The sequence below is a fragment of the Panicum virgatum genome, chromosome 1K (genome assembly GCF_016808335.1).
Source record: "Panicum virgatum strain AP13 chromosome 1K, P.virgatum_v5, whole genome shotgun sequence".
In the NCBI taxonomy this organism is placed as follows: domain Eukaryota; kingdom Viridiplantae; phylum Streptophyta; class Magnoliopsida; order Poales; family Poaceae; genus Panicum; species Panicum virgatum.
This window is the reverse complement of record NC_053136.1, coordinates 22,447,033-22,469,130: the sequence shown is the minus strand read 5'-3', so window position 1 is coordinate 22,469,130 and position 22,098 is coordinate 22,447,033. Positions and strand designations below refer to the sequence as shown.

Here is a 22,098-nt window from a genome sequence, read left to right as displayed (position 1 = left end):
GAATTTTTTATAAATATTTTTGAATTTTTAAATTTGAAAACGAAAAATGACGAAAAGTACCGGAATTTCATTTCCCGGCAACTAGCAGAAACGAAAAAAAAACCGAAATTTCGGCGAAATTTCACCGAAACATTAAACCCGGGCCCAACATCCAGGGGGAACTAGGAGCTGGATATGCATGTAGCGGTCAACACTAGATCTGGTACTAATGGTTCCTCGTTAGTAACCCGATCGTGCTATGACTCGGCACTAATAAGTGTTGCATGTATATTAGTACCGGCCACGGCGTGACACGGCGATCCGGACCATGAGCCGGTAGTGTCAAGTCATGGCACCAGTAGTGCTCTCATGGGACTTGGCTCTTACAGCTAGTACTGATGCACCGGTGGTCGGTATTTTTGGCCCGTACTGATAGGCCGTTCTCTAGTAGTAAAGGCTATGCATCGCCTGAAACAGTGGGATTAATTCCTCTCAAGAGAACATGTACTGTTTGGCCAAATTTTAGACATGCCGTATTTTCTTCCAACCGTTTCCACGCTTTTCCACATGCATGCATGCAAGAGGATTTTATACAAAAAAAATTATAAATCTTAAACTGTTGATCTAAATTTAATTCCGATTGCACCATTATCTTTTTCATATCAAGATTTTCAAAATAAGGCCACATTTTCCTATGTTTGCATAATATTTTTGAAAACTAATTTTTTAATACTAAATAATTAATTTGGGCTAATGGGAATAAATATTTTGACAACACGAACATTTATGTTCGTGATGTTTAATATTTTGTTCGTTGTACATTATTATTTATTTATTATGTTTAATTTTTTGTTTGTCAAAATAATTATTTATTCGTGTTATTAAATTATTTGTTCCCAGGATTCAAAATAAATTATTTAGTTTAAAAAATATATTTTTAAAAAATAATATGCAAATATAGGCAAGTGTGGTCTTATTTTGAAGATCTTGTCATAAGAAAGATAATGATACAATCTCAATTTAATATGGATGCTTGGTTTAATAGTTATAACTTTTTAAATTTCAGATTTGCATGCATTTGAGTGATGTCACCACTTTTATCTCTTCTGCATGCATGCAAAGATTATATTCTACTCCTGTAAGGCATTCTAGAGTTTTTAGACAGATTATGGTTGTGTAAAAAAGACTCTCCTACCCCTACCTATTAAGTATTGAGAATGTGTTAATTAAACTAGCATACTGTAACACCTCTGTGTTAATCGTGGTACTAATCACATGCTTAACTTGATAATCATGGGCTTAAGCTTGTCATTAGCGCTAATCAAGTTGCATAGTAAACATCAACTTAGCTGAGTTCGACCACATTTTTCTCCCTAACCCAGGACTCAAATCAAGTTTTACCCAAAACCAAAGTTGTAGATCTTCTCTTCCTCTACAACTTTTATTTTGGTCAAATTTCAAGTTTCAATATGGAAATTTGAGTTTGGGACGGCCAAAGTCGAGCAAAAATCTGTTTGAACTCGCTACTGTGCTCCCTGTGCTCGCCGTACCCAGCCCATGCCGACGACCCGCACAGCGCCGGCGACCTCCATGCATCGGCCGTCGGCGATCCTCACCCTCCGCACGGGCGCGTCCTTATCCTTCCCAGTGCCCAATCATTGCTCCCCCTCCACTTTCGCCTCCTCGAGCTCGGGCTGTGAACGCCGAGCGGAACCGAGCCGTGCAGGACCACTGCCGGCGTCTGCGCCGGCCACCCCTCGCCGCCGTGCCTCGATTCCTCGTGCCCCAAGCCGCCCCACCTCGCCCTTCACCTCCTCCGCCAACCGCCGCTGCTCCCTCGCAAGACCGCCGCCCCGTGCGTCGAGCTCCCCTCTCCGGCCTCCCTCCACCCAAATCGAGCACGTGGTGAGCTTCCTCGTGCCCTTCTCTTCCTCCCGAAACACTTTTCCCCTCAGTCCTTGCGCCACCGGCATCAGAGCGCCGCCGCGCGCCCGTCGCGGGCAGCCCCTGCGCGGGGCTGCGCCCCGCCGACGCACGCACCGGAGCCGCCTGGCCTTCCTAGATGCGAGCCTGCCTTTCCACCCCGCCTCCCTGCTCGCCGCCGCCGGCAGGAACGCCGCCGCCGCCAGGCCTGGCCGTGGTCATGGCCATGGCCATGGCGCTGGCAAGCTGGGGCTGGGCTGGGCCTCCCACTGACCTATGGGACCGAGCTGTCAGCCCCTGTTTAAGGTTTATGGTTTTTCCAAAATTAGTTATTTTTGCTGAGATTTTTTAAATGCATAATAAATCACAAAAAAATGCTAAAAATGCAAACTCAATTTTGTTAGCTTAGTTAGATTCAGTACTTCAGAGGAAAATTATCCATGCTTGTGTTATATCAGTGTTGCATGTGTTATATTTTATTTTGTGCTCAAGCTTATTTAATTTGTTCCTGCAGTTATAGTTGTCCAAAAATTATGAAATTTATGCAGTAGCTTAATTTTTGCATATCTAGTTCACTATAAAATTTTCATGTGCAAAAGCTATGTGCATGTCTGTGAAGTTGTTTTTGTTCAGTTTATATTCCTAAGGCTAAAATAAATACTTTCGGTTGTCAATAAATGTTGATAAATTTTTTTTGGCATACCTGGTCAATGTATTGTCTTGCTGGTAATTTTTTGTGGCTATATCATTTCTGTAAGTCAAGCTTTTGCATTTATTTAGTTCCTAGCTATAGTTTTATTTTTATGTTGTTGCTAAGTAAATTCTTTTTCTGCATGTGTACTTTTCAGAAATGTATTTTGTTTAGTTGTAGATCTTTCCAACTCTATTATGATCAGTTTGTAGGTTGCTTTTATTGGACTTGCTGAAGTTAGCTTGCTAGTGAAATAATTCATCTTAGGTTGCTTTGTTTACTCATTAAATGTTACCCAGTCATGTCTTTATTTTAATTGCCTTGCAGTGCATCATGAGTGCTTTGTATCTTTTCATTGCACCAATGTTCCTCTAATTCTTGCATGGCATCTTTTTTGTACGTGTAGATGCCACGAACGAAGTAGTCTACGAGCTGGTTGCTGAGCCAGACCAGGAGACACAAGCAGGAGGGCAGCAGGGCGAAGAAGTAGTTGAGCGAGCTCCAGAAGAAATCGCTAACCCCGCTAACCTGCAAGGCAAACCCCGAAGCATAACCCTTACTTTCAGTATTCAATGTTTATCTAAGTATTTGTGCATTTATATTTATAGGAGATGTATAAAACCCTAGTATGCATGTTTTTCAATAGGTACCTATGAGTCTCTACTAGTGTGCAGGTCGTTAGTATGCATTGCTTAATTAGGATTCGATAGAAGTCGAGTGATTCCTGTCACTCGCGAGTTATACGTCCTTGTTTCTAATGGCAAAGTTACTTGAGGAAAAGAGAAATGGAGACTGGGCGGGAATGAGTTGGATTATGGATATGCAATGGTTAAAAAGAAAATCTTCACCTGTGTCGATTGAGGACCGTACTATTGTTGGCAGTGTTGATCAAGTTTGAACAGTACTAACCACATGTTGGGAGTAGCAGGTAGTCGAAACGGGTAAGATAATTACCTGAATTGCAACGATGCTTTGAATCGCGACCTGCTACTCTGGGAGTGGAATGATGGCGGGTGTTGGAGTGTATGTCGCCTCCGGGTTCTTCGGGAGTTCGCCGTGAGGGGCCCTTCACCCGGGTTTTGGCAGACGTGATTCAAACGTCGGGGTGATGATGGGAACAGTTGACGCGTGTGGCCCGACGGGGTTTTCATGTGTCGCGTGAGTTAGGTCCACCTTGTAAGGTTAAATCGGATCGATTCGCCGTCTCTCTCGGTTAAGAGAACCTTGGTCACTTTGTCACATCGTAGTAAAGGATTGAGATAAGATTTGAAAGGTGAGTATGAGATGTCTTTTGTTTTCTGAAAGATAATGAGATCAACCATGTGTGTTCTAGCTGTTCCGGCAAATCTAGTTGATACTTGTTAAAATTAAGTGGAGCTAAAATATTAAAAGTAAGGATCCAGTATTATTAGCTTTTTAGCAAAAGAACTCCGGAGTCGAAAATGCTTTACATGTCTAGGAGTCGGCTAAGTATATACCATAGTCGGATAAGTCTTGCTGAGTATTAGTATACTCAGGGTTGTTGTTGTAACCCATCTGAGTAGGTTGTGTCCCCGCTGACTTCGAGGAGGTCTGTGCGTCCTTAATTGGACAACCGCTTCCTCCTGGGTGGACCGTCGAGTGGGTCCCGTCTTCCCCGTGAAGCTCGGGCAGGCTGGCATCATATCAGTGGGCAGGATGTGGAGCTCACTTTGTATCATCGTTCGTGGTTATCATATTGTATTTCGAACTCTGTTTTAATTTTCGCTGCATTTGAACTCTGTAGTTTGTATTCAAACCTTTATGTAAAATCCGTGTTGTAAATTAATTTGAGAATCTTTGTATGCTTGTATTACCTGTGCTCGTCTTCATGCGAGACTTCTAGTGCAAATTATGATCCTGGAGTACAGTAGTTTAATCGGGAATTACCCGACGGACTGTCAGATTACACCGTTTTAAGTGCGTGGTAACTTGATCATTTATTAAGATGATAGTTAGCGCACTTAAGTCGGTTTAATTTGGACGGATCTGCTACACATGCCTTTTCCGTGCACCTTCCCCACATATACCTCTCATACATGATTGCATGCACATCTTTCTATTGGGTCCACTCTCAACCCAGAATGTCTTATATTTGAGGACAAATTTTGAATCACAGAATGTCTTATATCTGAGGACGGAGGAAGTATTTAATAGGCAATCTCTACTACTAATGGGCCGGCCCAATATAATTTGGGGTAAAAATCCATGTGCTTCAGGCGATGGTTTGCAAAACCATCACCTAAAGTGATGGATAACCGCGCCCTAGTTCAGTATATCACTTGAATTGATATTGGTGCTCGACTTGGTAACCTTCTGAGAACCTTACACACCATTCTTGGATGACTTGAAAGATGAAATTGGGTCCAAATAAAAAGTTTGAGGACTAAATTGACTTATTTGATATGTTGAAGGTTGAACTTGATCTTGGAAAAAAAAATGAGGGATGAAAAAAGTTTATTTCGTTATTCATATCGATCAGATGGGTGTGGGGAAAATTGGATGACGGAAAAAGAGAAGTGCATGAGGTACGGACCTGGGGGGTGAGAGAACGAATGGGTTGACGTGTCGGCTTTTAAGTACCTCGTAGGAGTACTAGAAAAGATATGGATCATATCCGGATCTGCTTTTCTGGAGAGCACACAAGTCCTTCGATGAAAATTCAATTTCTCCATCGATGTATCTGTGCGCATCAGATGAGGCCCGGCTACTGTAACTGTAAAAATATGTACGTCCCTGATACGTGCGTATAACTTTTCATGTGTGTACGGGGTAAGATGGATACACGGCAGTCCTATCGGAATCGGACATAAACAAGACAGGCATCGAATCAAAGTCGGTCTCCGCGTGGTCGATAAAATGCGAGTCGGCTCCGATCCCCCCGGTTCTTAAGCACGCATCTCTACGTTCTGCTTAATTATCAGATAAATATTCTGTACCTCCACGCCGTACCGGTCGTAGCTACAACCCAAGTACTAACAAGCATGGCACAACCCGACGTCCGGAGCAACAGCCACATCGTCATCGACATCGACATCGACGGCGAACCCACCACCAGCCACTGCGCCGTGTGCCTGGAGCCCTCGGTGTGGGTGGCGGTCGGGCGCTGTGGCCACTACGACGTCTGCGCCCGCTGCGCGAGCAGGATGCGTTTCTTCCATGGTGACCGCCGGTGCAGCATCTGTCGGAGACACTGCCCTATCGCCACGGCTGAAAGAGCCAGGAAAGAAGCATTATCATTCCCTAAGCCGCCGCTGGAGTCCGGCAGTGGCAACAGCTTCTGGTACCACCGTGACGTCGACTATTGGTATCACCACGGTATGGGGGCATACTTTGACGACCTGCCCCAATATATTGTCATGCGGATGGCTTGCAAGAAGCCGCCGAACACACAAGGCGTCAGGGAAAGTCTGGATAGGTGGTATCTATTCATAGCAGCTGCGATTAGAACTTATTCAATTGCAGCTGCGCCCCCGCCCTGCCCTCCGGCTACCGCGTCGCTGCCTCCGGTCCGCCTCCACCGCCCACTCCCATCGGGCAACGTCGAGCTCCCCCCTCCTAGTTCTGGCCCACCAACAATCCTCCAACCGCCGCCGGCTGCTAACGTCTCCGCCGATGAACAGGAGCGGGGGCGGCCTTCTGTGACGCGGTGCCTCCCACTCGCGCGTGCCATGAATAGATTTGCCGTGTGGAGGCGCCCACCATACAGCAATCGAAAGCGTAGGGGTGAATGTTGATGCATCAGCTGCCCAAGCAGCAGGTGAGGGTGTTCATGGTCCGTACGTAATAGATATTGTATCTTCTTAGTTACTGATAATTTAGACAAGAAATATGCTAGTTTAATTACGTTCTGTGACCTCACTGCGGTGAATTATTCTGCAGGCCTTATTCATGATCTACCTTGCTGGCCTTATGCAGATGGCCGGGGGCCTATTGGGATTGTCAATTGAATTTGCTACGCGCCGTTACCAGAAAGTATTGATCGTCGTTGCATTTGGCCTTGTCGGTGCATCGTACGGGGCTCTCCTACTTCACTTGAGGAATTGAGGTGCAAATCCAGGAGCTAGCTCCCCGCGTCCAGATGCCTGATCCAGCAATTGTACGGGCTGCACTTTTGTCACTGGACTTTCTCTTTCTACGGCCGTGTTTGGATGGCCCATGAAATTTTTTCGGTGCTTTGACCACTAATTAAATGATATTAAATAAAGTCTAATTACAAACCACCTCCATAACTATGGTGCTATAGCAGTATTGCAGCTAATGAGACCTTTGACTGTACGATTAGGGGATAAGTATGCACGGTTACTGTAGCATCACTGTAGACAATCATGATGGAACTTGGCTGATTAGATTCGTCTTGAAAAATTACACTCATCCGTGAAAAAGTTTCGCAAATAAACTTCGTTTAGTACTCCATGCATGTATTCGTCTTTTTATGCAAAAATTTTCACGGTGTCATCCAAACACGGCCTACGTTGTATGCATATCTCTCGTGGCAGATGTTCAAAGTGTTCAGGTGAACTAATTGCCTAATAACTTGTAAATGTAAAAACAATGATGGTGCAGTGTCACGTTTAGGTAGTGTACCGGCCCGCCCACATGTCATGTACACTGGCTAGGTCAATTAGCGAAAGAAAAATTCGGAGAGTAACACTTTAGAGATAGTGATATGTTCCTGTATAGATTTGTAATAACCATTTTTTTTTGAAGTGCCTGTTTCATTGATAGAGAAGGAATACAACCGGCTAGCCGAGAAAGAAAAACAAAAAGGTTTAATCTCGCAGTAAGAGAGTCTCTAAATCATTTGCTCCTACTGAAGCCCAAGTTGCCGCCTCGTTCTTGATTTTGGCTAAGCCCCGTGGCTGAAGTGTCCTGCTTCCTAAAAACTCTTGCATTTCACTCTCACGAGATCTCCCAAATAACCAGTAGGGACAACGATTGAATCGCTTTCCGAGGCACATATTCACTGGAAGTGATGTTTGTCCACCAACTCAATGTATTTTCGCTTGGTCTCTACTGCTGAGGGCTTGGGGTTAGGCTATGCCGTCCAAGACGCGATTGAACTCCACACTCTTTTTGTATATCGGCACTCCGCCGGGAATAACCATTTGAATACATGATGTAATATAGTACCATGGGATTGCGTCATGGAAAATATTGCATGGCTAATCATTAATTTCATGGTTTTTACACTGAATTGATGCTATTTGAATTTTGAGTATGCTTGGTTGGGATCCAAAAAGTATCCTACCAAAACATGGTAGATCAAAATATAGGCTTGCCAAATTTATTTAGTAAAAAATGTGGTAAAAAAAATAACAATTGATTGGATGCCAAAATTTGATAACCAAAATTGATGCTATTTGAATTTTGAGTATGCTTGGTTGGGATCCAAAAGGTATCCTACCAAAATATGGTAGATCAAAATATAGGTTTGCCAAATTTATTTGGTAAAAAAAAACAACTGATTGGATGCCAAAATGTGATAACCAAAATTTTAGCCATCGGTTGTGGGTGTGGCATGAACAGCCAAAATGTGGGTGCGTTGAACGTTACCGATTTGTCAATAAATTTAGATGAAACCAGCATCAAAATTTATAGGCTTGTATATATTTTGGGAAGACAAATTTTGAAAACTAACAAGCAAGTTGTCATGGGAGCCGGTTATACCTATGCCTGTAGGAAGGAAGAGTTTCTAATAGGTCTTGCATAATTTAAATTTAAAATAAAAACCAAATGAAATTCATCATTCATGACAATTCACGAAAAGAACACGGATTTGGAAATTGGGGAGAAAGGTAAAGGGTTGATAGACAACAAAGCGGCTGCAGGACTGGAACACCTGCTCGGAATCTCCAATCCCGGCTCCCGATCTCAACGACGGCCTCAACCCTAAGCAGTGAAGGCCCCGATAGCTGCCATCACCGTCGATCTGGATACCTCCCGTATTCCGAAGACAGCAAGTGGCCGGAAGGCGGAGGCGGAGGAGAAAGCAGGCGCCAGGTAGCCGCCGCCGGAGCAGGAGAAGATGATACTCCCGGTGGCGAAGCTCGGGACGCTGTTGCTGAAGACGATGTCGAAGCCCATCGCGACCAGGCTCAAAACGGAGGCCAGCCGCCACCCCAAGTTCCGGCAGCTCATCATCAACCTCGCCCAGGTGCCCCTGCTGCCCATCCCCCATTTCTCCTTTCCATAGCTCGGTGGAGGGGCTGGATTTGGCGACTGTGTAGGGGTTGTGGTTCTGAGCTCTGTGGTTGTCTGATTTAGTTTAGCTCACCGAATCCTGGACCGACGGCCAAAGGGTAGGGGGTTTAGCCACTGCCGTCAAATCTTGGATTCTCGTTCTTGTTTGGAAGCTTGTTGGGCGTTATTCAGATCGTTTTTGCTAGGTTGTACCTTGGCTGGTGCTGATTCATCAAATCTTGGATATTTGTTCTGGTTTAGAAGTTTCTCAGGTGATATTCAGTGGCATGTATATGAGGGCCCCGGTTTGTTCTCTGGGGCCATGGCTTACTGATAAAGGGCACGATCGAATTATACAGTTACTGAGTTTCCGGAGCATGGTTGCGCAGAATGTTGTTTTCCAAGATTAGATGTTCCTCTAAACTAAGTAACATGCCCATCTAAGGTTTGGGCCTTGGGGTATTGACAGTTAACATGTCCATCATATGTGCAAGTTTGGAAGCTGAATTGATCACCTTATTTTAGAGAGACACCCTCATTTGAATCCAGTAGTCAAGAATACAGAAAGGGAAAACAAACAATAATTGTGCTAATGTATTTGACTGTAGGAGAGTCGAAATATAAAATAATTTCAGCCCAGGTTAAGTCAATGTAAAACAGAGAGGCCTTCAAATGATCGATTAGGTACTAGATTCCTAATCCTAGAACACACGAATTGTTTGATTGAATTATCTGGATGCTTTATATGAAAGAACCACATGATTTTGGAGATAGATACCCAAAGAACATTCCATGACCTTGGGCCTTATGTTTAATTTTCTGGAATTGTGCTAACTCTATTCTTTGTTCCTTTGCTCCAAGGGGCTAAAAAGGAACTTTTCCATTAAGGAATCTGTTCCCATTAAATTTCTTTAAACCTCCTACATTTGAATAGGTGAACATGAGAAGTCATCAGCTTTATGGGGTTTCAAACTTGTCAACCAAAAGTCCAGAACAACATGAAGATGTGATAAAGTGGTAGTTCCATTTCTCACCAATTAGAAGTAGCATCTAGATGGCCATTTGCTGGGATAACTTTTTTTTTCAGGCCTGATCGCCATAAGATTCAATATAAATAAAATTGAGAACTCCACTTTGTGTAATCCTGATTATTATACTTTTACTGCAGCCTGGGATTTTTATCATTTGCAGTGTATGTATTCTTTATATTCTTTGTCTGTCCTAACCTTAAATTTGATGATCTATTGAGCTCATGTACTAGTTGAGGTATGTATTCAACTGCTGCCATTCAAGATGCTGGAACTAAAGTTTGATGTAGCCAGCAAAACACATAAAGATAAATAATATATGACTTCCAGTATTACTACATTGACAATTTACTGTGAGGGTTGCCGGGAAATTACACAGTAAAAGAGATCATGCTTTTTCCTCTCTGTTCTTTAAATTCTTGTTGGCTAAGTTTCATTTCCTACATCATGCACAGAACCAACAAGTGCAACAACTCATAGGGATTATTTAGTATGTTAGTCAGTTTTTTAACATGATGTATGTGGAGATTTCATAAACGGGTAGATGTATAAAACTTGATCTGTAAATTACAGCATAGTATACATTAAAATATTCAAAACTTAAAATCTCAGAGTGACTGTTAATTGTTCTCAGCCCTCGCCCCATAACCAGCTCTATCGTTTTGAGAGAACATTGGAGATGACAATAGAAAAGAGCATCTGAATAACAGACAGATTGTTTCGTGAGCTTCTTGTCTTTTTTAGCAGATTGACATGGTGTTGTAAAGCAGAAAATCAAATCAATTTTGGGATAGAGTTGCATTCCATGCACCATAAACCCCTGATTGTTAACAGAATAATTTAGAAAGTTTGATCAGTATGCTAGTTTGGGTAAGTGGATTCGGTGAAATAATGAGTCATTGATGTCCAGGCCATACTGGTGGTGGTGGGGAAAACAGATGGGCACGTGGAAAGCATTGCCTTACCTTGTTTAGATGATTTCCGTTTTCTTAGTCACCTTACTTGGCGTCTGCATTAATCCTGTGCAGTTAATAGCTTATAAATTAAGATAAAACTTTCTTACACCCTTTCACTCAAAATTTTGTAATCTTATTTTTATTATTTGCTTTCTTTTATTCCATTACCTATTTAGATGGCCTTTCTGGAAATATTACATATACAACTTCTTTTGTAGGCAAATCACCGCATCTCCACAAACATCCAGAGAAGAGTCTATGGTCATGCAACTAATGTTGAGATTCGTCCGTTGAATGAGGAGAAAGCTGTTCAAGCTGCTGCCGATCTTATTGGGGAGCTCTTTGTTTTCTCGGTACTCACCATGTCGAAGCTAAATATGTATTCTACAACATGCTGCATGTTTCCTTGATTCTCATGATATTCATTAATTATAAAATTGCTATTTTCACCTTTTTTTTAATTATGATTCTGCTAGTGCAATGCAAGCCTATAATTTATCCCGACGGCCCGATAATATATGTTGTGCTTATCTACAAGTTGGAAATACTGTCGTGCAAACAAGAGTTATCCGGCCTCTTATTCATAGGACTTTAGTTCACTTAATGTATTTTTTTCCTCGAATATGCAGGAGAGCATTTAACTGAATGTATTTTTTTCTCGAATATGCATGAGAGGTTGATTATTTGCTTTTTTGTTTCAGTCATTTTCTAAACTTTAGCAATCCTTGTATAGTAGGTTGCTGGAGCTGCCGTAATTTTTGAGGTGCAAAGAAGTGCAAGGTCAGAGGCCCGAAAAGAGGAGGCTCGTAAAAATGAAATTGAGGTAATAGCCCTCAGTCCAAGATTTGTGTATTGCCTGTTTCTCCAGATGTTCCAGCTAATTGAATAGTTATACATGTATGATCTTGACATTGAATACCAAATTTTTCACAGAATTTCTTGCTGTGTCAAAACATTAAATTTATCAACCAAAAAAACAATAGTAGTTTGTCTGTCTAAATGCTTGGGCCATTTCCGATTGAGCCCTTGAACAATTGTTTGTTACCTTGACTGAAAACTGCAATGATCTAGTAGCCTGCTTGGCCTTAACTGATTTGGAACAAACGTTGCGGAAGGCATCGTGATTTCCAGTTATCCAAATCAGTCAGAACCACAAGGATTTAGTAGGCTGCTTCTTTGTCAAAACACCAAATGTCCTTAACTAATTTGGAACAAACGTCCCTGAAGGCATCATGCTTTCCAGGTTACCCAAATCAGTCAGAACCACAAGGATTTAGTAGTCTGCTTGTAACTTAACGTGTCATACTTTTACTTTTGATGACTACAACATTAAGTTCTCATCTTATAACAGAGAGTAATTCAATAATCTTTTATTCTAGCAAGTATTAGCTCACTAATTTATATTGCCTACTAATGTCAATAATTCATAAATTCTTATGAGAGTGTTGTCTCAATCTTGAAGGCAATAAGGCAAAAGGAGGATCAGCTGGCTGAAGAGATATTGACTATGAAGCAGAAGCTTAGTGAGTTGGAGCGCCTCGCCAACTCTCGAGGTCTCTCTGGACTGTTCAGGAGCAGCAGTGTCCAGACCAAATAAAGCCCACATGACCAGTTTGTTTGACTGGAACAAAATTACCGCTTCATGCACTCTAACCAGGTGAATCAACAATATTCCTGCTCTGTTTTTTGAAGCTCCCACCATGTGGGTCACGTGTGTTATCCCCACTGACCATTTTGGGAGATTCCATCGATAGTTCTTCAGGGGTTCAAAACACCAGTTTCATTTTGCATTTATCAACTTGGTCCTTGCAAGTTGTAAATGTGTGACATTTACTCCACGAGCTTGTCGTGGAAATTGCTGTCAAAATGTTTGTAGTAACACTTATTCAGATGTCATGTTGTGGTGTTGTGGACACAATCTTTGGAAAGAAATACCAGCGCAGGGGCAAGCAGCCGGCGTCTACAACAAACTAGGCGTCTTTATTTGGTAATTCCGGATTGTTAGGCTTAATCATAGGAGTGGTTTGTTAGAATGCAGGCTATATATTCTAGTTGTTGGCGTGTGTTTTGGGCAAGCAGAAGGATAACCTTGAGATGCTCAGAGCCTCCTGCGTGAGGGCGAGCCAGGGGAGATCCGATCTGCTAAACTTGTTATCTCATTCGGTTAATAATAGATCAGACCACATCATTTGGTATCAGTCTAGGTCCTTCCTCGGCTTGATTCCAATCTGCTATCGCCTGCCCACATCCCCCTTCCCCGGCGCGCCGCTAAACCCACAGCTCCACCGCAATGTCCGATGACGGCGACGACAAGCCGGCCACTCAGGCCTCCATGGAGGCCATGTTCGACAAGCTGGTGAAGATGGTGGGCAATCTAGGCAAACGCATGGACGGTGAAATTTCTTCCGTTCGCCAAGAAGCCAGCCTCATCTCTGCTTCCGTCAAGAACGTCCAGACCCAGATTCTGGACAAGCAAGGCTGTTTCGACACTCATGACGCGTCGTCATCTGGCCCACCCCCGGTGCCCGGCCACAAACTGCGTTTCCCCAAGTACGACGGCGGCGACAATCCCATCACGTGGTTGCACAAGGGGGAGCAGTTCTTCTGCGCCTACGGCACACCGGAACATCTCAAGGTCCCGACGGCGTCCTTCTACCTCGACGGCGCCGCCGCCCAGTGGTACTACCGCCTCGAGAAGAATCAGGGCGTTCCATCTTGGACGAATTTCATAGATGGCATCAACCGGCGCTTCGGACCGCCGCTCCGCAGCAACCCCCTAGGCGAACTCACCCAGCTCCGTCGCACGTCCACCGTCGACGACTACCAGGAGCAGTTCCTTGTGCTCCTGGCGCGCTGCGAGGACGTCACCGAGCCGCAGCAGATCGCCATCTTTACGGCGGGTCTGCAACAGCCCCTCAGCACCGACGTCGAGTTGCAGAAGCCCGCAACGTTGGAGGACGCCATGGCGCTCCCCCGCGCGTTTGAACGCCGCCAACAGGTGTCCACGGAGCCGGCCGCCACGGGAGCACGCACACCGTCTCATGCGTCTCAGCGCTCCATCGCCTCGTCGTCTCGCTCGATGTCGACACCAAGCGCCACGATGGCCGAATCGGCGCCCGCACCAACCAAGGCGCCAACACCGACGGACGGCCGCTTCAAGCGCTTGTCACCAGAAGAGATGGCCCAGAGACGTCTCAAGGGGCTGTGCTTCAACTGCCCCGAGAAATTCTCCAAGGAACATGCCAAACTTTGCTCCGGCAAAGGCATTTACTACCTGGAGCTCGACGACGACGCATCTGACGACGGCACGACGGAGGACGACATCACCATCTCGGTGAATGCGGTCACCGGCATTCGCACCTCCTCCACACTCCAACTCCGCGCGACGATCGGTGGCGCCATCATGATCGTGCTGATCGACTCCGGTTCGACCCACTCCTTCATCTCCGACGCATCGGCGCACCGTGTCGGCCTCAAACCGGTCCCACGACCGGGCCTCTCGGTGGCAGTCGCCAATGGCGACAGAGTTCCCACAACCGGGGTCTGTCAAGGGGCGCACATGGACATCGCCGGCGAACCCTTCTCCGTCGACCTCTACACCATTCCGTTGGTGGGCTATGATCTGATCCTTTGGTGCGACTGGCTGCGCACCCTGGGACCGGTGGTCTGGGACCTTGACAAGCTGTCCATGACCTTTTGGCACCATGATCACAAGGTGCAGTGGACTGGGATCACTGTCGTGCCATCCCCGCGGCTGACGGCGATTCAGGGCACCAATCCTCTACAGGCCCTGCTCGCCGAGTTCGACGACCTGTTCGCGACTCCGGTGGGACTACCACCCCCACGGACCCTGGACCATCGGATCCATCTGCTGCCAAACACGCCGCGCCCATACCGGTACGCCCAACTCCTCAAGGATGAAATTGAGGCCCAGTGCCAGGCGATGTTGGAACAAGGCATCATAAGGGCGAGTACATCGGTGTTCTCGTCGCCGGTCCTGCTGGTCCGCAAGCCCGATGGCTCTTGGCGCTTCTGCGTAGACTACAGGGCTCTCAACAGCAAGACCGTCAGGGACAAGTTTCCCATACCTGTCGTGGAGGAGCTCTTGGATGAACTCAAGGACGCCATCTTCTTCACCAAGCTCGACCTCCGCAGCGGATATCATCAAGTCCGTATGTATCCTGACGATGTGGCCAAGACGGCGTTCCGCACACACCACGGCCATTTTGAGTTTTTGGTGATGTCGTTCGGCCTCACAAACGGTCCTTCCACATTCCAAGCTCTCATGAACGAGGTCCTTCGGCCGTTCCTATGTCGGTGCGTACTTGTCTTCTTCGATGACATTCTTATTTTCAGCCGCACCGAGACGGAACACCTGCAGCACGTGCGCGCGGTCCTCAGCACCTTGCGCCACCATGGGCTGGTGTTGAAACGCTCCAAGTGCTCCTTTGGGGAACGCCGGATTCACTACCTCGGCCACGTCATCGAGAACGGCGTGGTGTCCATGGACGTCGACAAGATCAAGGCGGTGCAGGACTGGCCCCTGCCGCGTTCCCTCAGGGCACTCCGGAGCTTCTTGGGCCTCACAGGGTACTATCGGCGCTTCATCCACAACTACGGCGTCATCGCCGCCCCACTGATGGCTCTCCTCAAGTGGGACGCATTCCGGTGGGGTGACGCGGCCACGTCGCCGCCCCACTGACGGCTCTCCTCAAGCGGGACGCGTTCCGGTGGGGTGACACGGCCACGGCGGCGTTCCACGACCTCAAGCGTTCACTGACGTCAGCCCCGGTGCTCAAGCTGCCCGACTTCGCCGAGATGTTCGTTGTCGACTGTGACGCGTCCGGATCGGGTTTTAGCGCCGTGTTGCACCAGGGTCAGGGCCCGATCGCCTTCTTCAGTCGGACGGTCGCAACACAGCACGCCAAGCTCGCAGCCTACGAATGCGAGCTTATTGGCCTCGTGCAGGCCGTGCGACACTGGCGGACATATCTGTGGACGACGGACTTCCTTGTGCACACGGATCACTGCAGTCTCAAACATCTCCTGGACCAGCGTCTGTCCACCATTCCTCAACATACCTGGGTAAGCAAACTATTTGGATATAGTTTTCAGGTGGAGTACAAGCCCGGCAAGCAGAACGTGGCCGCTGACGCGCTCTCGAGCCGTGATGAACATGAACCAGGCGCGAGGGTTCTGGCCCAGTCTTTTTCCCGGCCGGAATTTCCTCTATTCGACGCGTTTCGACGGGAGGCAGCGACGCTTCCCGAGCTCGTCGTGAAGCGCCAAGAGATCCTTGACGGCACCGCGGATGCAGGATGGACTGAGGCTGACGGCTTCGTTCTGCATCAAGGGCGCATCTACGTTCCGACGTCGTCAGCGCTCAGGCCCCAGCTGCTCGACCACGCCCACGGAACAGGACACGAGGGCGTCCAGAAGACGCTTGCCCGACTGCGCGTGTCGTTCTACTGTCCGCAGGCGACCAAGCTCGTCCGCGACTACATTCGCGGCTGCCTGGTGTGCCAACGGAACAAAACGGAGCATCTCCACCCGGCCGGCCTTCTTCAACCCCTCGACGTTCCGTCATCTGTGTGGAGCGACATCGCCATGGACTTCGTCGAAGGCTTCCCCAAGATTGGCGGCAAGTCGGTCGTGCTCACGGTGGTGGACCACTTCTCCAAGATGGCTCACTTCGTGCCGTTGGGTCACCCGTACACAGCTCTGTCGGTCGCTCAAGCCTTCTTCGACAATATTGTGCGCCTCCATGGTTTTCCTTGCTCCATTGTCAGTGACAGGGATCCGGTCTTCACCAGCACTTTGTGGATGGAGCTCTTCTCTCTCGCCAGCGTGAAGCTTCGCCTCAGCTCGGCGTTCCGGCCACAGACGGATGGCCAATCGGAGGTGGCTAACCGGGTGCTTGGTGTGTACCTGCGATGTCTAGCGGGCGACCGTCCACGCAGCTGGCTCCGCTGGTTGCCATGGGCGGAATACTGCTTCAACACATCGTACCAGACGGTGCTCCGGGCGACGCCGTTCAAGGTCGTCTATGGCCGTCCACCGCCCACCTTGGTGCAGTACGACCCTGGGGTGGCGCGCGTTGTCGCGGTGGACAAGCAACTTCAGCACCGCGACACGTTCCTGGCGGAGATCAGGGAACGTCTCCTTCAAGCGCAGGATTACATGAAGACGTCCCACGACAAGCTCCACAGGGACCTAGCGTTCCAAGTGAACGACTGGGTGTGGCTTCGTCTTCACCAGCGCACGGCGATGGGCATCACTGACGGTGCCAAGTCGAAGCTTTCGCCACGTTTCTATGGGCCGTTTCAGGTGATCGAGAAGATTGGTTCTGTTGCTTATCGGTTGCGGCTACCGGCCAAGGCTTGCATTCACAATGTCTTCCATGTCATCTACCTCAAGAAGCATCAGGGAGAGCCTCCGACGATCATGGGCTCCTTGCCGCCTATTGCTAATGGGCGCGCGGTGCCTGTTCCAGCTAAGGTCCTGCGTGCCATGCCAAGCAGGAACTCGTGGGATCTTCTCGTTCAGTGGGAGGGGCGCAGCTCAGCAGACGCGACTTGGGAACCTCTCCAGGAGTTCAAAGATCGGCACCCTGATTTCAAGCTCGAGGACGAGCTTTTTGGTCAAGGGGGGGGGGGGGTTGTGGACACAATCTTTGGAAAGAAATACCAGCGCAGGGGCAAGCAGCCGGCGTCTACAACAAACTAGGCGTCTTTATTTGGTAATTCCGGATTGTTAGGCTTAATCATAGGAGTGGTTTGTTAGAATGCAGGCTATATATCCTAGTTGTTGGCGTGTGTTTTGGGCAAGCAGAAGGATAACCTTGAGATGCTCAGAGCCTCCTGCGTGAGGGCGAGCCAGGGGAGATCCGATCTGCTAAACTTGTTATCTCATTCGGTTAATAATAGATCAGACCACATCATGTGGAGGGTTCCACTTCTATCTAGCGATTCAGTTTACCAAATTAACCAGGTAGACAAATGCACTGGCACCATGTGTCACCCGACATTAATACACTATCTGGCGTAAAACTCGATCAGCAAGGAAAGGCGTCCTCATGGACTTCGCTTTAAGAAGGGGCTCACTGGCCATAGCAGGAACCTCACCAGCGTCTGCTTCTTTGGCAACCTGCGATCCATCTGCAACCGTTGCGCAGGGAGGTGGGCACAAAATGCAGAACCAAGTTCGAGCTAGTGGATGCTTTACCGCTGAGCTACATGCTCATCACCCACCAATACGCTGCGGTGTGCAACCATAATTTGCCAGAGCTTGCGGTATGCTGGGGGTGGTAAAGGGCCTTAGTTAAGGACCGGGCTCATATTTTATAAAATTTTGAGCTAATAATACTTAAGGTTCAAATTGGATTGTCAAGAAAATATTAGAACCATGATCTATTACCACCCTACCTGAAAATGGCCCTTCAAGCTAGCCATTGTAGACATGTTCATGCTCCAACGTTTTATTCAGCATTCAGCCTTCACTGTTTATTCTTTCGTCGTGTAGAGCTTCATGTACTTCCAACTTGTTGCTTCCCTTGACAATGCTCCAGCTTTACTCCATCGTACGCAGTTTGAGCACAGATCATGCAACTTATTGAATCTTGGTGCTGTACAGCTTCTTCAATACTTCGGTGTGTACAAAATTCTTCTAATTGGACCTTCCAGCACGTATAACTTCTCTAGAGACTTGTCCAGTTCAGTCTAAACTTTGTCCCATCAGCTTCAGTGACTTCTCTTGTATTGCGTTCATGAGACCAGTTGAAGCACATTGTGCTTGACAAGTATGTTACTTAGTCCCATTGACTATAGTGTTACTCAATCACCAAGAAATAGTATGGCCAAACTTTGCAAGATTTGATACTATGTGTTCAAAGACCAAAAACAACTTGCACTAGCAATAGACTTACAGGTATCCAGCTGAAGATAGCCAAAGAGAATAAATGTGCTAGGTATAAAACGTTACACCTGGGAAATAAGGTGTACATGAGTGCATCCAATATGAGGATAGCATAGTCTGCAAACTGCAGAGTTGGACAGTCCGAAATCAGGTCTTTCTCTCTTGCCTGATGCATAGAGAAGTTGGTATACTGTACCAGATTCAAAGATCATAACCAAACACATCGTGTGCCTTCTTGATAAAGGAAGGCTCCACACTGCAGTTGAAGCGTACAAGTTACACGAGTCCAATCAATATGGAAACTGGTAATGAATGCGTTAGATTCCGATACCGCAATCAGACGTGCATGAAAAAGAAAAAAGACCGGTAGGCCCATGCTACGAATGTAAGCAGTAGATTCCTAATCATTGGATGCCAACTGAACCAATGCAAGGATTCATTTGTAATTAGCACACCCAAAGAGTAATATTGGCTACAAGCCTACATACGCACGAAGCACTTGAGCATATCAATTTTAACCCAGACAGGATCTAGCAGCAACACAACACGAACACTGAACACAAGCAATAGAAATGCAAGAGCAACTCCATGTTGTACACTGCCAGCTCATAGGATCCAGCAACTCCTCTGCTTCCGGGCGCTCTTCTTCTTTGGTTTGGGCGGGCACAGCACGACCTTTATCGCTGAGTCAAATACGGCCTTCACATTCTGTTCCATCCATGAAGGAAATCACCATTACAACCAGAAGTAATAGTTCGTCAGTGTAAATTCGGATGCTTTTTGCAAAGTTTGGCCAGGCTAGCCCAGATACTGATTGTTCATAGTTTGCATTTGGGGCCCGTTGCTTCATCTCTTCTGTCTTCTCTAATCGTCTTTACACCAATAAAAAGCTATACGCTAAGGTGTACGGATGAACATAAGGTAGCTGTACTAAACTGCTAACAACATCAATAATGTTTGCCCTGCATCATCATACTACTAAAGTACTTGTACTACTGCTACCAACCAGTAGTGGTCAGTCCATATCCACAACATACCTGTTGCGTCTTGGAGCTGCATTCTATGTACGCAGCTGCGCCTATCATCCTTTTCAGCTCCTCACCCTATTTCATGAGAAAAAGGAGAAAGAAATTAGGAGCACACCAATCGTGACAGATACCGTAACCGATTGCGGTATGAAAAGATATATATGTAACTTTTGCAAGGCGTGTACGAAATCACATGGATGGGCACACATGTTAGATGCCATTACGTATGTTTGTTGAACTTGCCTGTGCAGTAGTGATAGGAGCTAAACCAGGGTGGTCCAAGAAGAACTGCTTGTCCTCACGCAAGTCTGCAAGTACTGTGTATAAGTTTATGTGGCAAGTTCTGGTTCTAGTAGGGTTCATAAATTATAACTTCAAAAGGAAGCATAATTTCTTATTCAGCAATGGTAATTGAAATGTATTATTTTAGTTGGATGCAAAGTATGGGTTGTTTACTTACCAAGCTTCGTTCCAACTAACACAATCGGCACATTTGGAGCATAATGCCTTAGTTCTGGTATCCACTGCTCGTTGAAGAGGAAGAAGATTTCCAAAAGTTAGGTATATGAAGAAGATTTCCAAAAGTTAGGTATAGTGTGTAAACAACAAAACAGAGATTTCTCCGCAATTTTTTTTAGGGGCAAAAAGGTCACCTTCTTGTGAATATTCTCGTAGCTCGCTCTGCTGATGAGGGAAAATGCTAATAGAAAAACATCAGCCCCTCTGTAGCTAAGAGGCCTCAGCCTGTTGTAGTCCTCTTGTCCTGCAGAAGGCCAACCAAACTGTAAGAACGCCACCGTTATCTTGTACCATCAGAAAGAGGACTCCAACGCACATTTTCCAACTACGCAGCTTAAAGGTAGCGAGTACCACATTTAGAATCACCTAATTACTCCTGAAATAGCAATAGAATCTGAATATAAGGTGGGCCTTCATGGTCATTTCCTCCAAATTATGAGGTTTCAAGAAATGAACAAGAAACTCACAATCCTACTACTGACTGGAAAACAAATGACACCTCTTCCTGCTGAAAATGTCTAGGCTGCGGGGGAATTTTTTTTTTTTCCACTAGAGGAGGCACATAATCTAGCACACCAATACGAAGATTCTGAAGTTCATTCAGTCCACACATACCGGCGGTATCCCAGAGGCCGAGGTTCACCGTGTTGCCGTCGACGACGACGTTGGCGCTGAAGTTGTCGAACACCGTGGGCACATAATCCTGTCCACCTTCAGACAATGAGTCTCAGCAGCCAAGAACAAGCATGGCTTCCCTCCACGGAGCTAGCAGAAGGAAGAAGCAGCAGCAACCGAGAAGAATCTCTCACGCACCGTGGGGAAGGTGTTGCTGGTGTAGGAGATGAGCATGCAGGTCTTGCCGACGGCGCCGTCGCCGACCGTCACGCACTTGATGAACCTTGCCGTGCTCATCGTCCTCCCTCCTGCTTCCTTCTGGCCTGCTCGAGCTCTGCTGCTGTTGGTTGCGGTGGATGCCTGCCTGGTCTCGGTTGGTCTGGTGGTTATGGGCAGGTGATGCAGGGCTACTGAAGCATATATTTATACATTACATATAGTTGTCTTGGACGGCCTTGACAATTACTCAAAGGATCATGCTGCGATAAAGGGGGAATAGCTAGCAGCAGGAAAGGAAAGGAAAGGAAAGGAAAGGAAAGCGAAGCAAGCAAAGGGACAGAGTGGCCTTAGTGGGCATTCTGGTGGCTGGCCGAAGTGCTGCGCTGTGCGCTGTATGTGCAGTGGGGCCTCTTCAGTACCCTCGACAGCTGAATCCCCCGCAAGGCGATGGCGAGCAGCTGCGGCGGCGGATGATGAATCATACATGCGTGCTTCCTGCGCATCGCGCCGAGGGGACCCACCAAATCGGCCGTCAAATGGCAAGCATGATGCTGCCGTTGGGTGGGCTTTGGCGCAACTAATCATTAGTTTAAGCAGGGATCGCAACTGAACCCTGAAACTCTGACGGTGCGGGATTCATTTTTCTCAATCTGGGCAGCGAGAATAGAGCACGCGTGCGCGTGCCATAATGGTTTTAGGGATTAATGCATTAAGTTATTTTGCCTTCTTTTTTATCACCATGTTATACACATGCAGTCGCTCCACGAAATGCTAAGACATTTTTTTCTTTTTTGGAGCAGGGCAGTTTGTAAACATAAGCTACATTAGTGGAGCCTTTTAAGTTGGCAATCACATAAAACTGCACCTGGCCATTTTTCAACTGCCGTCGTTCCAAAAACTGCACATGGCCATTTTTCTTGGTTGGTACATCAATGTCCAATTTGAACATTATTTTTTAATTAGTTTTTCCCGCATTCGAGAGCTGAGAAGCTGCTACCATCAAAGCTGGGCCCCCATGATTGCAG

General features: G+C 46.7%; 2 protein-coding genes and 1 long non-coding RNA gene across 4 annotated transcripts; 2 read left to right on the top strand and 1 right to left on the bottom strand.

Moving 5' to 3' along the window:
- Positions 1-5,971: 5,971 nt before the first annotated feature.
- On the top strand, positions 5,972-6,979 carry LOC120699763. The gene is made up of 2 exons (XR_005685584.1): positions 5,972-6,371; positions 6,494-6,979. It is a non-coding gene; the product is annotated as an uncharacterized LOC120699763 (long non-coding RNA).
- Positions 6,980-8,280: 1,301 nt separating this feature from the next.
- Positions 8,281-15,595, top strand: LOC120699739 (OPA3-like protein). 2 transcript variants are annotated; one of them, XM_039983801.1, is made up of 4 exons: positions 8,281-8,768; positions 10,997-11,131; positions 11,515-11,601; positions 12,241-15,595. In XM_039983801.1, the coding sequence occupies exon 4, from the start codon at positions 13,069-13,071 to the stop codon at positions 15,478-15,480; it is 2,412 nt and encodes an 803-aa protein (XP_039839735.1). In that variant the 5' UTR covers positions 8,281-8,768; positions 10,997-11,131; positions 11,515-11,601; positions 12,241-13,068; the 3' UTR covers positions 15,481-15,595. The 2 variants fall into 2 exon arrangements, with proteins under 2 accessions (XP_039839735.1, XP_039839742.1); XM_039983808.1 differs by having other exon boundaries at positions 8,331-8,768; positions 12,241-12,976.
- Positions 15,596-19,041: 3,446 nt separating this feature from the next.
- Positions 19,042-21,384, bottom strand: LOC120699755 (rac-like GTP-binding protein 7). The gene is made up of 7 exons (XM_039983820.1): positions 21,053-21,384; positions 20,855-20,942; positions 20,374-20,483; positions 20,181-20,244; positions 19,964-20,028; positions 19,730-19,795; positions 19,042-19,400 (listed from the first exon to the last, which is right to left on the bottom strand). The coding sequence occupies exons 1-7, from the start codon at positions 21,149-21,151 to the stop codon at positions 19,299-19,301; spliced, it is 594 nt and encodes a 197-aa protein (XP_039839754.1). The 5' UTR covers positions 21,152-21,384; the 3' UTR covers positions 19,042-19,298.
- Positions 21,385-22,098: the final 714 nt, after the last annotated feature.